Source organism: Aphelocoma coerulescens, chromosome 14 (genome assembly GCF_041296385.1).
Source record: "Aphelocoma coerulescens isolate FSJ_1873_10779 chromosome 14, UR_Acoe_1.0, whole genome shotgun sequence".
Lineage (NCBI taxonomy): Eukaryota > Metazoa > Chordata > Aves > Passeriformes > Corvidae > Aphelocoma > Aphelocoma coerulescens.
In genome coordinates, this window is record NC_091028.1 from 3133554 (window position 1) to 3148541 (window position 14988).

A 14988-nucleotide genomic window follows, 5' to 3' on the forward strand; every position below is an offset into this window, starting at 1 on the left:
ATCCCTGCGAATGCTCAAGACCAGATTGCATGGGGCTTGGAGCAACCTGGTCTAGTGGAAGGCATCCCTGCCCATGGCATGGGGTGGAATGGGATGGGTTTTAAGGTCCCTTCCAACCCAAACCATGTGTGATTGCTAAGAATTTAAACTCATGCCCCAGCACAATCCCACTGCTCCCTTCCCAACACTTTCAAGACTAGGTGGCTCCAGCCCCTGACAGTGCCCAGGTCGGGCACCCATCTCCTGGAAGCACATGAAGCCCAGGTACAGATTTCCAGAGTTCTGCTCTGGTGTCCTCTGGAAATTTTCTTCTCCTCAGAAAGCGCTGGCTGCCATCGTGTCTTGCTCACTGAGCCTCTGCAGCGAAGGCTCCGTGTTCCCCCCGGGGTGGGCATTCCCTTCCCGCCTGAAGCCCTACAAAAGTCCCCTAATTAGGGAAACCGTCCGGCGGCCGTGGCGGCTCGCCCAGCACACGGGGGCACGGCTCGGGACGGCGCGGGCAGCAGGTGATGGGCACCGAGCCCTCAGGCGGGCCGGGGCCGCCGCCATCCCGGGCCGCCTGCAGCGCCAGCGGCGCCGCCATTGGCCGCCATTGGCCGTCACGTGACCGCGCCTCAGGGGCCGCGGGGCCGCCGAGCGGAGCCGAGTGCGGGTGAGGGGCCGGGCCGGGACCCGGCGGGGCTGGCACGGGGACACCGGAGGGTTGGGGCGGGACCACGGCGGGGCTGGCACTGGGACACCGGAGACACCGGTGCGGCTGGATCGGGGACAGCTGCGGGGCTGGGACGGGACCCCGGTGGGGCTGGGACAGGGACGCCGGCGAGGCTGGGACCCCCGGAAGGCCCCGCCGCTGCCCCCTGACCTGGGCAGCCCCGCTTTCCTTCCCCGCTCCCGCGGGTCCGCAGCGGTTCAGGGGGCCTGGCTCAGGTACCCCCGCAGAGACGCCCCCTGCTCGGTCGGGTAAGTCCTGGCCCGGCTGACCCGCCCTGTGTCTTCCCCCCGGAGCAGGTCCCCTGAAAGGAGCTGGAAATGATTTCCCACGTGCATCAGAAGAAGGAACTGTGGTTCTCCCACCTCCGCGCCTACCGAGGGAAGACCGAGACAGTGCTGAGCAGCAGTTATGCAGGTAAGGGGATGGTACAGTCATAGAATCATTAAGGTTGGGAAAAGCTCTCTATGATCATGGAGTCTGACCATTAACCCAGCACTGTCCAGTCATCTGTGAACCTATCAGTGAGAAAAACTGCTCCAGGATTCCCAGACCCTACCAGAATGCAAGGGATTGGTGATACCAGGATGGACCACAGTCCTCCCAGTGGTCCCTAGCAGCAGCCAGTGCTGGGTCCCAGAGAAGGCAGACAGGCAGTGGTGTGTTCTTGGATGCTTTCCCAGGCCCTGGCACTCTGTGACTTCAGAAACTCCTGAAGCGGACAAGCAATGTCTCAGTATCTCACAGCTCTCTCTGTATTTTCTTGCTGTCTGAAGTTGTGCATGTTTTAGCACCTGTGACAGCTTGCAGCCAGTAGTTCCACAGCATATTCAGCTGCTTTGTGAGTTGCTGCCTTCTTTAGTTTGCTTTGAAGCTGCCTTCTAGTAGCTCACTTCATGTCACTTGTTCTTAATTCAGAGCAGATGGTACAGGAGGGATCTCCACCCACCCATGGGCCACTTGTGGTTTTATAGTCTTCTGCAATACTCCTATCAGCTGTACCCTTTATCTCCAATGCAGAAGCTGTTCTGTGCCTTTTATTATTCATGTCATGCTCTGTATCTCCCTCAGCTCTACTGGAATTTCTCTGAAATGGAGGATCCATCCCTGCCTTTGCACACAGTCAGGCTGTGGGGTTTGAGCTGCAAGGGCACAATTACATTCTCTTTATTCTCTGTTTTTCCCTAATAATCATTAACATTTGATGGGCTGTTTTGTGAGCCTAGGAGCTGCAGTTTTCACCCATCTGCTCTAACTCCAAGGACCTATTCCAGAATGGTATCAAGAACATCCTAGGCTCATCCTGGTAGAGAGGCTGTTCCCCTCTGCACTTCTTTGTTTACAGTGCAGTGAATGTCCTCTGTCATTCCCCTGTCACCTGGTTGGTCAGTATCATAAGGTTCTGACAGAGTTTATAATCAGTCTTTGTGTCTGAATAACAGAATGATAAGCACCTCCCCTTCCCCTTCCTTCCCACCTCATGAGGGTCATTCATCCTGTAGCAGCTGTTTCCTTACCAGTTTTGGTGAAGGAGGAATGTCTCTGGGAATACCTTTGGACTGCAGATCTCCCTTTTGCTAAAATTGGTGACATCTCTAAAGAGCCCCAAGGGGGGTCTCTTGAGAAAGAGATCCAAGGGTACATTTAAGGTGATATTTAGGTTTTTTCCCAATGTCTGCACTTACTCTGATTACCTGGAGCTTGACTTGGAGCTTAGCACTGGCAGTCTTGGGCATATCAGTGGCTTGAGCATCAACCCAAATTGGCATGGGCTGAGGAAGAACCACACTCTTCCTTTCTTGCTTGCTTATTAATTTTTTGCCAGTTCAGCCTTACACTTCCAGTATGAATTCCTGAGCATTGTGAACTTACTCTCACTTAAAACACCTCCAGTGAGGTCCTGTCATCATGATTTTTATCAAGCCCTTTACAGACAACAGCAACAGAACAACTTCCCAAGCTCCAATATCTGCTCAGTAAGTCAGACCCACAGGGCAAGGGCTTCATGTTCTTATGCTGTCTTTGGATATCCCCCTTCTCTTTTCCTCCAGATCCCACCTGGATGGAGTAGCTGCAGACAGATGGCTACCAAAGTTCCAGTTACTGTTGCTCTCATGGAACAATTTCAAGGAAAACTATATGAAGTGTCAATGTCACACCAAGCTACTGTAAAAGGCATCTCAGGAGTTCACTGTGAAATCACATTGTGATCAAATGTGTACTTCTATCATCTAGGCTGTAATTCTGGACTCTCCTTGCTGAGTTCTGCCATGACTCTCCTGCTCCAAGACAGCACTTCCTCATCCCAGTTCTGCATGCTCTCCCATACATCCATGAGAGCATAAAGTTGCTTTTCTTCTGCCTTTGAGACTGGCATAAGCCATGTTTGAGGTGTCTGATATTTCATCCCTTAGGGACAGGGTCTCCTTAGGGAGTGTCTCTCTGCAGCAAAAGATCAGGGATGTTGCATTTGTTCTGCTGAGGAGGACAGTTCTTTGTGGCACTTCTGTGACTCCCAATTCAGCTTTTAATAACTTTTCAGATATCCTAGAAGAGCATCCATCTTTCCCATTCAAGCGCTAAATTTTTACCTCTAATATGCCAATAATTTCGGTGGATTCAGGTTCTGTCAGAGCACACAGGGCTGTTCCCAGGGTTTGTTCCTGTGAACATACTGAGAAATGCACTGTGTAGTTTGGAGGGAAATATCAGAACTTTCTGTAAGAGTCAATCTGGTGAATTTTTAGAATTTGATCCCTTTTGATTTCCCCTGTCTAAAATTTCCTGTCTGTAACTTCTCTCCAGATTCTCATTGCAGCTGAAGATGGGATTGAGAGCAAAAAAAGAGAAGAATCCCCACCAAGGCATCCCTGGGCCAGCAAAGCCTGAGGTTTCACTTGCAGGACTCTCCAAGGAGAACAATTCCCAGAGTCCTGCACAGGACTGAGTCATCCCACACAGGTCAGAAAGGGTTCAGAGACCTCTGGAGAAGAGGCAAAGCCGAGTGATGCTGCGTGGGAAAAGTTTCAGGAAGCTGCCAGATGTTATCCAGCAGAGGAATTCCTCTGTGGGGAGACTGATGATATGTGGGGACTGTGGGAAGAGCTTCCGTGTGAGTTCCAACCTCGTCCAGCATCAGAGAATCCACACTGGAGAGAAACCCTTCTCCTGCACCGAGTGTGGGGAGCGTTTCCGGCAGCGGTCCCATCTCATCCAGCACCAGAGGATCCACACAGGAGAGAGGCCCTACGAGTGCTCCGAGTGTGGAAAGAGCTTCAGCGTGAGTTCGAAGCTGCTCCGGCACCAGGTGACCCACACCGGGGAGAAGCCCTTCAGGTGTGCTGAGTGCGGGAAGAGGTTCTCTGGGAACTCCCAGCTGGTGCAGCACCGGCGAGTGCACACCGGGGAGAGGCCCTACACGTGCAGCAGCTGCGGGAGGAGCTTCAGCGTGAGCTCGGCCCTGGCGCGGCACCGGCGCGTCCACACCGGGGAGAAGCCCTACGGCTGCGCCGAGTGCGGGAAGAGCTTCAGCCAGAGCTCCGAGCTCATGAAACACCAGCGGGTACACACCGGGGAGAAGCCCTACCAGTGCTCCGACTGCGGGAAGAGCTTCACCGTGAGCTCGGCCCTCATCCAGCACCGCCGGTTCCACACGGGCGAGCGCCCGTACGGGTGCTCCGAGTGCGGGAAGAGCTTCACGGTGAGCTCCCACCTCATCCAGCACCGCCGCTTCCACACCGGGGAGCGCCCCTTCGAGTGCACGGAGTGCGGGAAGAGCTTCCTGTGGAGGTCGGCCCTGCTGCGGCACTGGCGGGTGCACAGCGGGGAGCGGCCGTACGCTTGTGCTGACTGCGGGCACAGCTTCAGGCAGAGCGCGCACCTCACCCAGCACCGCCGCACCCACACCGGCGAGCGGCCCTACGCCTGTGCCGACTGCGGGAGGGGCTTCGCCGTGAGCTCCGCGCTCCTGCGGCACCGGCACGTCCACAGGGCGGTGGAGCCCTAGGGTCTGATCCCCGTGTCTCCGTTCGCTCCACTGACTGCCCTGCTCGCGGAGTGGGAAGGCGCTTTCTTTTAGGAGAACGAGTCCTAAAGGAGGAAAGCGCAAATAGGGGAGAGTCAGTGCGAAGAGCTGGAGGTCTGGAGAGGAGCGTGGACACAGCAGGGGAAGTTGGTGGTGTTCGGAGGGAAAGCTCTTGTGAAAGAAGTGCTTTGAAAAGGCTGGAATGTGCTTGGTGTATTTCAGAAGGTAAATGACTCTGTGCCCATATCTGGACAATTAACAGAGTGAAGCACACAGACCATCTTAGAGCCCGCAAACACTCGGTCAACAAAAGCTCCTGATCTCTGTGTTCAGAGGCGCTGAGCTCCCTCCCTCAGCCCGCGGGCTGGGGCCACAGCACAAAGAAGCCCAAGGGCGGGTGCCGTCAGCCCCCCGCGCTGGCTGTCCGTGTGTCCCTCCGGCCCTACAGGGGCTGCGGGGCGGCAGCTGCGCTGGGTGCGGCTGCTGCAGCCGCCAATAAAGCCGCCGGTGCCGCAGCGCTGCCGCCCTCCTTCCTTCGCCGCCGCCGTTTCCTCCCGTCCGGGCGCGGCGCCGCTTGCGCATGCGCGGATTTGCGCTCGGGCCGGCCCTCCGTGGGCGGGGCCTTGCGTAGCACCGGCCAGGTGAGCGCGGGGGGGCGCGGTCAGAGTGACGTCTCGGCCGCCTCCACCAATTGGCGGCTTCGGCGTGTGCGCGGCCGCGCGCGCCGGCCGCCTCCAGAGGGGGGGCCCTCGCGCGGCTTCTGGGCCGCCTTCACCAATGGCCGGCGCGTGCCGAGCGCGGCTCCTGATTGGCCGCGCGGTGACCTCTCGCCAATAAATCCCGGCCGGCCGCGCGGGGCCTTTGTCTCGGGCCGGGGCCGGCGGCGGCGGCAGCGGTGAGTGCGGGGCGCGTCCCCATGGCAGCGCGGCCGGGCCCGAGCCCGCGGGCCCTCCCCTCCCGTGGGACTCACGCTGCGGGGCTCTGGCTGCTCCCGGCGGCGGGTGGGCCGGGAAGCCCTCCCGGACCGCCTCAGAGCCCTGTTTCCCTGCCGCGGACCGCCGCGGCTGTCGCGGCTGGCATGACTGCCCTGTCCTGGCCCGGGACGCCCGGGCCCACAACTCCCGCCCGCGAGCCGTGCCCGTGCGGGGCTGCCAACCTGCCGGGCCGGCCCTTGTCAGCCCTCCCTGCTCCTGCCCTGTGTCCCCGGGGCGTGTGCCGGCACTGGGGCCTCAGAGCCCCGCAGTGGCTCTGCGCGGCTGCTCGTGAGCGACGCCCGGGGCTTCGGGGGCAAGAGCCCTGCGCTGCGTGCTCCCGGTGGTGACGGGGCCGCTTGGCTTTCCTTGGCCCCGCTGAGCTCAGAGAAGCGCTTGGAGAACGAAGGCTTGTTGCTGTCCCTCCTTTTCTGCTATTGGCAGTTGTCCTATTCAAGCCTCAGCACTGCATTGCACAGATCAGCCCTAAGTGCCCGTCACTGGCGCTGCTTGGCACGTCCTGGGCACAGCTGGCGGCGTGCTGGGACAGGCAGGGCAAGCACTGGCTCTCCCCAGAGAGGCTGTTCGGTATATCGTGTGTGTCTGTCACAATGTGTTCTTTCTCACCCGAGGTCCAACCCTGACTTGCCCCTTGGCTGTTCTCATAGCCAGGGTGACAAAATAGGTTCTTGATGGGCTGCTTGACACAAGGGCCACCACCAAAGGGCAGAACTGGACAAGGTCTTTGAGCTCACCAGGAGCTTCCTTTGGTTAGTTTGCTGAGGTACTGGGCTGCAGCTCTGGAAGACAAAAGTAGCATTTGTGTGTGCACTGCTAGAAGTGTCTCAGACTTGAATTACTGCCTAAATTTAGACTGTGTCCAGGTGAAACCTTCAACCTCCCTGGGATCAGATAATGCGGTAATTTAGTCCATGAGGCTTCATTTCCAGCAGCAGTCAGTGCCAAATCCCTCCTCAGAAGATGAGAATCTCTCCTGCTGGGATTGCCAGGTAACCTCTGGGATGATTCTTCAAGCCTCTAAGCCTGGAGTTCTGAGGTTTGTTTCCGCTGCAGTGATGGTCAGGTAGGTCCAAACATGCTCTGAGCTCTGTGTGTGGGGAAATGCCTTGAAGTTGCATAAAAGTTAAACAGCAGATATGAACTCTGTACTGCCTGGGTGTTAGTGAGTTACCAAACTTCTCCTAGAGTGCCCAAGCAGAGCCAGGGCTTCCAGTCCTCCTTCCCTGCAGCAGCAGTGTCTTCTTCCTTCAAAAGGCATGGGATTATTGGGATTAAATGTCTTCCTACCCTGAAAAGAACAGCTGTGCAGCTGGGTGAGGAGATATGTGTAGGGGCGAACTGCACACATCTAGATGAGGTAGAGGTGCTTTCTCAGGGGATTTGAACAGTCCCTGGGAAAGAGCTGTTTGGAATGCTGAGGTGTTCTGTACCAAACCTCCTCCCCACTCTCCAGCCCTGCCATCCCAGCTGGTAGCTGTTGGATTGCTCCCAGGCAGGCTCTGTCTGGGCACTGGGAGGTACATGTTTACCCTGAACAGCAGCCAGGTCCTGGATGAGCTGAGCTCCCTGCAGCAAATGAAATGACGTTCCAGCCTCTGCAGAGGAGGTGGCAGCTGCCTGAGCCTCCTCCTTGGTGTGTGGGACATGCCCCCTTTCAGAGGAGCAGAGAAACCAGGGCTGTGACCACAGACTGGGGCTTGCAGTTGCCAGTTTTTGAGTAAAAGAAACGGTGTGTGGTGGTATGAGACACAGTGGCTCTGATTGCCTTTCCTGCCAGTTCTGCAATAATCCAGCACTGGGAAGGATGGGGTTGGTTTGTGCTGACGTGTCTTGTTGGGGAGGTGTCTGTGCTAGAGACTATATCAGGAAAAATCTGAGTGTCCACATTTTCCTGCACGTGTTCTGCCCTCACCTGGGGCTACAGGGACTGGTGTTACCACTGCCCTGCCCATTGCCACGGGGAGGAACTTGTCAGGCTGAGCCCTGCAAAACACACCAGGGGAGATAAAAGTCTGAGAGTGCACCAAGGGCCTTCAATGACTTTTTGGATGCTAATCCCTGCTCCCAACAGCAGACAGTGCTCCTGGGACAGTCATCCACCATTCCCATTAGTTGTGCTTCTGTAACACTAGTAACAGGGTTGGGTGAAGTCTCCTGAGACCCCACCAGGTCCCCTGTGTGACATGGAGAACCAAGTTGCTGTGTGAACATGAGTGTGCTCAGGGGGTGGGAGTGGGGGCTCTGATGAGTGAGCAGATGTGATGATCTCAGGGCCATCTGTGTCTGGCCATTGGGAGCCTTGAGCCATTGCTGCTGTTAACCACTACTTTCTGAGGCCTGACCTGCTATGTTCCTTTGGACTGGATTTGATGTCAGCCTCCAGGCCTCTCTCAAGGGATCAGTGGTGTTCAGGTGCTCTGTAGCTCTGCTCTCACCTGCTGCTTTGTACTGGTGGCTGTTGCAGGTGTGTGGGGACAGCACACCTCAGTCCCAGGACTCCAGCTTTCTGGGAGTATAAGATAAATTTGAACTAGTTTGTCTAGTTTCAGTTTGGAATTTGCAGCTCTTGAGGAGGTCCTGGCCTGCCATGAGCAGAGCAAGCAGGCAGGGTGTCACAGAGCTGGTGATCTGCCTTGGCAGGAGGCCAGTGGGCTCTTCCTCCTGTACCCACAACAGGCTCCTGACTGAGCTCAGGTGGGTCATTTGCCTCTGTGCTTTGGTGTCCCTTCCCCACAGTGGGCATTTCCCAGCATCTGAAGCTGTGTGAGGAGTGAAGATGTGTCCTTGAGTTGAGCTGCCTAGCGAGTGATCACATAGGCAGTACGGCACCTGAAGCTGGTTTCTGCCCTGACCTTTATCCTGGGGTGGAGAGGCTGCACCATGCCACGTCAAGGGAGGGATGATGAGAATGTAGGGCTGCCACCCCAAATGACCCTGAACGACTTCTGTCCCAGCCCTGGGCTCCTGGTGTCACAAAATAAGGCATTTGATCAGTCTTCCCTTGGGGAAGACTCTGTCCCAGGGAACATAAAGACTGTGTGATCACAGGGAAAATCTTCACCTGGTGATGAGTCCCCCAGACCAGGTGCTGTGTCTGAGCTGGGGGGAGCCTTGTGCTGCCCCTGATGATGGGGCTCAAGCCCCAGTTCCTGATTGGAGTGTGGAGAGCACTGAGGGTGGCTGTGAAACAGGGCTTAGAAACTCTGGGGTGAGGAACTGGAAAGCAATTGATTTGTAACTGGTGTGCTCGTGTGAGCTGGGGCCCAGCTGCTGCTGTGCCAGTGCTGGCCCTGTGCTGACAAGCTCGAGGCAGCTGCTTGTTGGTTCTCCCAATCCCCAGCCTGGGCTGAGCAGTGAATCCATGGTGCAGCCTGGCAAGGGGGACTGAACTGAAGTGGGGGAGCATGAGGATGGTTCTCTTGGTGAGTGAAGAGCCAGCATCAGCTTAGCTCCTTGGTCCCAGTGCTCTCCCAAGGCTGCCTGTAAGGTGGTGGTGTTGCTCTGCACAAAGCTGATTACAGGTCCATTTTATAAATGAGATGCCTGGATTTCTGTGCTCAGCCAATGTAATCCATGTGTGTCTTGGTCCTGCCTCTGGGTAAGGCTTATGCATCTTGTTACATTAAAGGAGATTTTATTTCCTTTTGCAAAAGAGGAGGGGAAACCCGATTACTTGTGGGATTTGAAGTAAACTGTCAGGCAGGAGAGGAAGGTGTGAGTGGGAGCAGGAGCTGTCTGCAGCTCACTCTGCTTGGAGAGTGGCTCAGGAAAGGCAGAGCAGTGAAATCTGCCCCTGCTTTGGAAGTTCCTCTATTCTGTCACAGGGAATGTTCTTGTTTCCCCTGTGAGCTCCCTGACTTCAGCACTCAGCTGGCCTAATTCACTGCTTTCTTCCAGGGAAGCTTTGTACTGCTGTGGAAATGTAGCTTGTTCTTCCTCCTGAGTGAAGGAGAGGGGCTTCCCTTTCCAGTTACTCTGCTTGGAGTGTGACATTGGGGAAATATTTGGTAGCACCAGGGGAAAGCAGCCAGCTCGCAAGTCCAGTGCAGGTTCCCAGCATGGAGGTCTCATCTTCAGCCGGGAGCCATCCTGAACTGGGAAATGGAATGCAGGCTGCTGTGCTGTAGGTCTCCTCTGAGGTTAATGTTTTGTGAACTGGGTGTCAGTGTTGAGGCTCACCCGAGGTAGCTGAACTGAACAGGCAAATCTGCTTCCTTGGAAGTGCCTGGTGTGAGGTGGAAACAGCCAGAGGCTGCTCCTCACTGCCCTGCCTGGTGGAGCTGCTCAGAGAGCTCCTTGCTGGACTGTTCAGCATTTCGCACCCATCCCTTTGCTATGGCAGCTTCCCCTGAAAACCCCTCTCTGATTTTGCTTTTCAGACTGATCCCCAGCAGTGATCCCAATGCCATCAGCTGTGGAGAGCCCGGAGGGGGGAGAGGAGGACATCTTGCGCTATGAGGAAATAGAAGGTGACCCTGTCAGGTGAGTTCTGTCCTACGCAATGGGACAGACACAACCTTGGGCAGGGCAGGAGATCTTCCAGGTAAAGGAGTGATCCTTCTCATCTGAAAGAAGTGAGGGACCCCAATAAGTGATTAATCAAATACATGTGCTGTGAAATCTCTGTAGTCATACTGTACTGTAAGGGTGGAAGGGATGGGAAAGAAGGATCTGGCAGGGCTGACAACACACAGGTTTTTTTAGTCTCTACTATCAAAGTCACATTTCAGAAACACTTCAACTATTTGGCAGTTGTGTTTGTGTCTTCCTGGCCAAGGGGAGCCAGTTTTCCATGGCTTACTGGACAGGCTCATGTGATAGCAGCTTCTTGTTTTGAAAACTGACTCGAGAGGTGAACTCAGCTGTGGTGAGCTCTTGCCTTCGCAGAATACCCAGGTCTAGGCAAGGACATTTTCTAGGAAGTTACTTTAAAAAACAAATTCACACACATGTTCTAAAAGCCAAGGTTTCAGACTTGGAAAACAGGAAGGGTGACTAGGGTCACCTAGAAGACCTAGACAGGTTGGTCAACTTCTTTGACTTGACAGGCTCAGCTTCATGCAGAGTTAATGTTTCCTGGCTCTCCTGGCACACGCAGTGGGTCTGGCGTGTTCAAAGTCTCTCTTAGAGCTAACACAAATGTGCTACCTGTAGCAAACTAGTGATAAAATCCATAAGGTATGCTTTGACATGATTTGAGTGAGTGTATGTGTTGATACTGTACCAGTGTCCTGATAGTGTACCTGGTTGTAGCCAGGTGGGGGTTGGTCTCTTCTCCCAGGCAACCACTGACAGAACAAGAGGATAAGGCAGTCTTAAGCTGCACCAGGAGAAGTTTAGGTTAGACATCAGGAAAAACTTCTTCCCTGAAACAGTGATTGGGCTCTGGAATCATCTGCCCAGGGAAGTGGTGGAGTCACTGTCCCTGGATGTGTTTAAAAAAAGACTGGACATGGCACCAAGTGCCATGGTTTAATTGATGAGGAGGTGTTAGGTCATAGGTTGGACTTGATGATTTCAAAGGTCTTTTCCAAACTAGTTCTTTCTGTGATTCTGTGTCCAGGTAGGTGCAGTACCTGTAGCCTAAAACCACAGATTTTAATGTTTTGGGTCCTTTTTAAAACAAGACACCTTGTGGAAACTTGCAAAACCAGTGTAATTCAGGAGAAGGGAACTTTTTAAGGGTGTTCTTGCCCTCTTTTGCCATTCAGCTCTTATCTCTTCTCCAGCAGTTGATATCCAAGTTGGGAAAGCTGGGGACCTGCCTATGCATGCATTTGCTCCCACCTGAGCCTTCTTTCTTCTCCAGCAGAAGATACCAAGGCCCCCATGCCCTTGAGCCTGCCCTGATAGTTGCTCCCCATATGCTTGTGTAGCGTTGTTGGGCTCGCATGGATGAGAAGCAGAAGTCATGGTGCAGGGATCAGAGGGTCCTTGGCACTTGCTTCAGCATCCTGGGCCAGAGCCCCTGGTAAGCCCCAGCCTGCTTGGAGTGGCAAGTATGGTTGGCACATGGGCTGCTGCCACCCTGCTGCTTCCTCCAGCAGGTGCCAGGTCCACCTGTGGGGTGGCCTGAGGGTCCCAGCTTGTATATTCTCTGAACTGGGATGGTAGAGAGTGGGAGATCCCTCCAAACACAGCAGGGATAAACTCATTGCTGTGTGTGGCAGTGGGGTGAAAGGAGCTCTCCTGTTTGCCTGCAGCCCCATGGACCTTTCGGAGCTGCTGAAGGAGGGGACAAAGGAATCGCACGACCGTGCTGAGAACACTCAGTTTGTCAAGGACTTCCTGAAGGGGCGGATCAAGAAGGAGCTCTTCAAGGTGAGTGTTGCTCTGCTCCCCATCTCTTTGATGTACCCAGTGACTGATGCAGACTCAAGGCAGAGCCCCACAGCCCTGGGGGTGTTATGGTGGTAGATAGAGCAGAGCCTTTGCTCCTTCCAGCAGTGCCTGCTGGTTTTGTGCCAGGCCTGGGGGTTTCCTCTTGTTTACCCCAATTCCATGCAGGAGGAGTCATGAGATGAGCTGTGCCCATCTAGTGACCAGCTTCTCACATGAGCTGTGCTCTGTCCATAGCTGGCCACCGTGGCCCTGCACTTCACCTACTCTGCTCTGGAAGAGGAGATGGATCGCAACAAGAACAACCCAGTCTTTGCTCCTCTGTATTTCCCCGTAGAGCTTCACCGGAGAGAAGCGTTGGCCAAAGACCTCAAATATTTCTATGGAGAAGACTGGAAAGAAAAGATCCAGTGTTCAGAGGCAACTCAGCAGTATGTGGACAGAATCCATCATGTGGGACAACACGAGCCAGAGCTTCTGGTGGCTCACGCTTACACACGCTACATGGGGGACCTCTCAGGTGGCCAGGTGCTGAAGAAGGTAGCCCAGAGGGCCCTGAAGTTGCCCAGTACTGAGGAAGGGATCCAATTCTACGTGTTTGACAACATTTCCAATGCACAGAAGTTCAAGCAGCTTTATAGGGCAAGAATGAATGCTCTGGACTTTGACAAGAACACCAAGGAAAGGATCGTGGAAGAGGCCAACAAAGCCTTCAGATTTAACATGCAGGTACTAAACAAATCCCTTGAGCTCCTGTATGTGTAGGTGCTGCAGCTTTTAGGTCTGGCCCAGGTTAATTCAGGCACACCACTCACCCAGGCAGTGGTCTGGGGCTGAGACCACCACAGCCCCTCCTTGAGGGGTTGGGATTCTAGTTGAACTAGCTCTTTCACTAGCTTCTGGAGCTGCTGTCAGGCAGGAATTCCTCCCATTCTCCAACATCACAGCCAAGCCCTTTGATTAAGGCAAAATTAGTATGACTTCAAGATTCCCATGGGCTGCGTGGCTGTGAAGCAGGGAGGGGAGCAGAGCTCTTGGGCCAAGACAGCCTCAAACTTTGAGTGTGTTGCATCACCCTGGTGACAATTCATCTCCTGGCTCAGGTCTGACTTGTTGCTCTGTGGTCAAAAATGTCTGGAGCCTCCTGTTCCTCCCATAGCATTTGCCTCTCATCAAACCTGACTGAGCTGCTGCTTGCCCCAGGGGATGAACACAGATTTAGCTACTAGATGGAAGTTTTAATCTTGTGTTTGTAGCAGGTCAGTGTGATTTAAACTGGCCAGAAACATGGTGAGGTGTGGTTGGCTCCTTTGTCAGGATCCTTATGGAATCCCATGGCAGTGAGAGCAGCTGCCTGACCACTGCAGGAGCTCTAAGGGTCTGCAGCAGGGAGGGGAGAGCCTGTTGCCTCACACTCCCACCCACAGCAGGCTGGGAGGTGAGCAGCAGGGTGGTGCTGCCTCGCTCCTGACTGACTGGATGCTCTTGGGATGGGCTGTGCCTTCCTGGAGCTGCAGTGTGTGCCAGGTGTCACCACAGGTTTGCAGTGGATGCCCTGAAAGGTGTCTGGGGACAGGGAAGGAGTGGTGCTTGCTCGTTCTCCAGATGATTCCAGGGGTCTGGCTGAGAGCTGCCTGGCTCTGCCTGCTTCACGTGCTCACTGTTACCCCTTGCAGGTGTTTGATGAGCTGGACAAGATCGGCAGGTCGCTGGCAGAAGAAGCCCAAGATGGAGGCTTTCCAGTCCATGACGGAAAAGGAGACATCCGCAAATGCCCCTACTATGCAGACAAACTGGGTAGGTGGTGGCAACGAGAGAGCTGCCATGGGCGTGTGGCACAGGATGGGCAGTGCTAACAGTACTTTCTGTGTCCTGCAGGCACGGCAGGCCCTGGCTGCCCCTTCCATGCTGCTGTGGGCCTGGCCAGGCAGCCCCTGGTGCAGCTGGTGCTGGCAGCCTGCGTGGCCGTGGCAGCAGGAGCTGCAGCCTGGTACATCCTGTGACAGGAACAGTGTGGCTCTGCTCGGGGGCAAGGGGAGAGATGTGCCCTGCCTGTTTTCAGACCTTTCTCTTGCTGGTGGTGAGTTGGCTGCAGAGTGGGAGTAAGGAAATAAACAGGAATCCTGCGGGACTGTCCAAGCCTCCTCACACACCGCTGTAACACAACGTCTTTAGCTGACTAGTGCACAGGACTGGCTGGTGCGAGGGGGTGAGGATTCCACTGCAGCACTGCCCTGCCCAGGCTGGGGCAGCTTTTAAGGCTAGAGATGTCCTGTCCTGTCCTGGCAATGGCTTCACATGCTTGGCTTTTCATCTCCATCCCTGGACCAGTGTCTGGAGGGGGTTTCCCACCCTGGGTTGCAACTGCAGAATGTCATCAGCATTTCAAGCGACGAGCACTTGCCTTCCTACCCTGAGAAGCTGAGGCTGTGCCATGGGGCTGTTATCGCAAAGGAGTGTCCTGTGTGGAGGGATGTCCTAGGAACTGTCTGACTCCTGTTGGAGGGAGCTCCCTGGGGCTGGGGGCAGGACCACGGTGGGGTATGGAGGTGACAGATGTATATTGTGCAACTTTGGGGTTGAGGGTTGGTTGTTGGTTATTTTTCCTTGACTGGAATAAAAAGTTGCAATGCTGTAGCTGGGGAAAGCCAAAGGCGTATCACTGTGAGAACGGGGAGGGGGCTAATGGGGGGTGTGCAGAGTCCCACACTGTTTCACTTGTCTCTGACTCATGCAGGCCCTGAGGAAGTCCTGCCCTAGCACCCCACGGTCCCTGCTGTTCCCCCTGGGGTTTCCTTGTGTGGACGCCCACTGCCCTGCTCAGAGGACACAGGGTTTGGGGCTTGCCTGGGTTGAGGGGGTTCCTTGGTGGGTAGGGAAGTTGCTGCTCTTCCTCCTGTGCTTGTTACTGCTGTACCCCCACC

General features: G+C 55.1%; 2 protein-coding genes across 4 annotated transcripts; both read left to right on the top strand.

The window, feature by feature from the left end:
- Nucleotides 1-602: 602 nt before the first annotated feature.
- On the top strand, nucleotides 603-4958 carry LOC138118643 (zinc finger protein 436-like). 2 transcript variants are annotated; one of them, XM_069029771.1, is made up of 3 exons: nucleotides 603-652; nucleotides 1009-1126; nucleotides 3515-4958. In XM_069029771.1, exon 3 carries the CDS (start codon nucleotides 3717-3719, stop codon nucleotides 4713-4715), a length of 999 nt encoding a protein of 332 aa, XP_068885872.1. In that variant the 5' UTR covers nucleotides 603-652; nucleotides 1009-1126; nucleotides 3515-3716; the 3' UTR covers nucleotides 4716-4958. The 2 variants fall into 2 exon arrangements, with proteins under 2 accessions (XP_068885872.1, XP_068885873.1); XM_069029772.1 differs by lacking the exon at nucleotides 603-652 and adding an exon at nucleotides 785-927.
- Nucleotides 4959-5519: 561 nt separating this feature from the next.
- On the top strand, nucleotides 5520-14701 carry HMOX2 (heme oxygenase 2). 2 transcript variants are annotated; one of them, XM_069029773.1, is made up of 6 exons: nucleotides 5520-5628; nucleotides 10105-10207; nucleotides 11929-12046; nucleotides 12302-12793; nucleotides 13741-13861; nucleotides 13943-14701. In XM_069029773.1, the coding sequence occupies exons 2-6, from the start codon at nucleotides 10128-10130 to the stop codon at nucleotides 14065-14067; spliced, it is 936 nt and encodes a 311-aa protein (XP_068885874.1). In that variant the 5' UTR covers nucleotides 5520-5628; nucleotides 10105-10127; the 3' UTR covers nucleotides 14068-14701. The 2 variants fall into 2 exon arrangements, with proteins under 2 accessions (XP_068885874.1, XP_068885875.1); XM_069029774.1 differs by lacking the exon at nucleotides 5520-5628 and adding an exon at nucleotides 5698-6788.
- Nucleotides 14702-14988: the final 287 nt, after the last annotated feature.

Excerpts from the sequence above, each read along its gene's own strand:
- HMOX2 (XM_069029773.1), top strand. The coding sequence starts at position 10,128 with ATGCCATCAGCTGTGGAGAGCCCGGAGGGGGGAGAGGAGGACATCTTG. Across the intron at positions 12,047-12,301 it reads TCAAGAAGGAGCTCTTCAAG|CTGGCCACCGTGGCCCTGCA; the intron begins GTGAGTGTTGCT and ends CTCTGTCCATAG. Across the intron at positions 13,862-13,942 it reads CTACTATGCAGACAAACTGG|GCACGGCAGGCCCTGGCTGC; the intron begins GTAGGTGGTGGC and ends TGTGTCCTGCAG.
- LOC138118643 (XM_069029771.1), top strand. The coding sequence starts at position 3,717 with ATGCTGCGTGGGAAAAGTTTCAGGAAGCTGCCAGATGTTATCCAGCAG.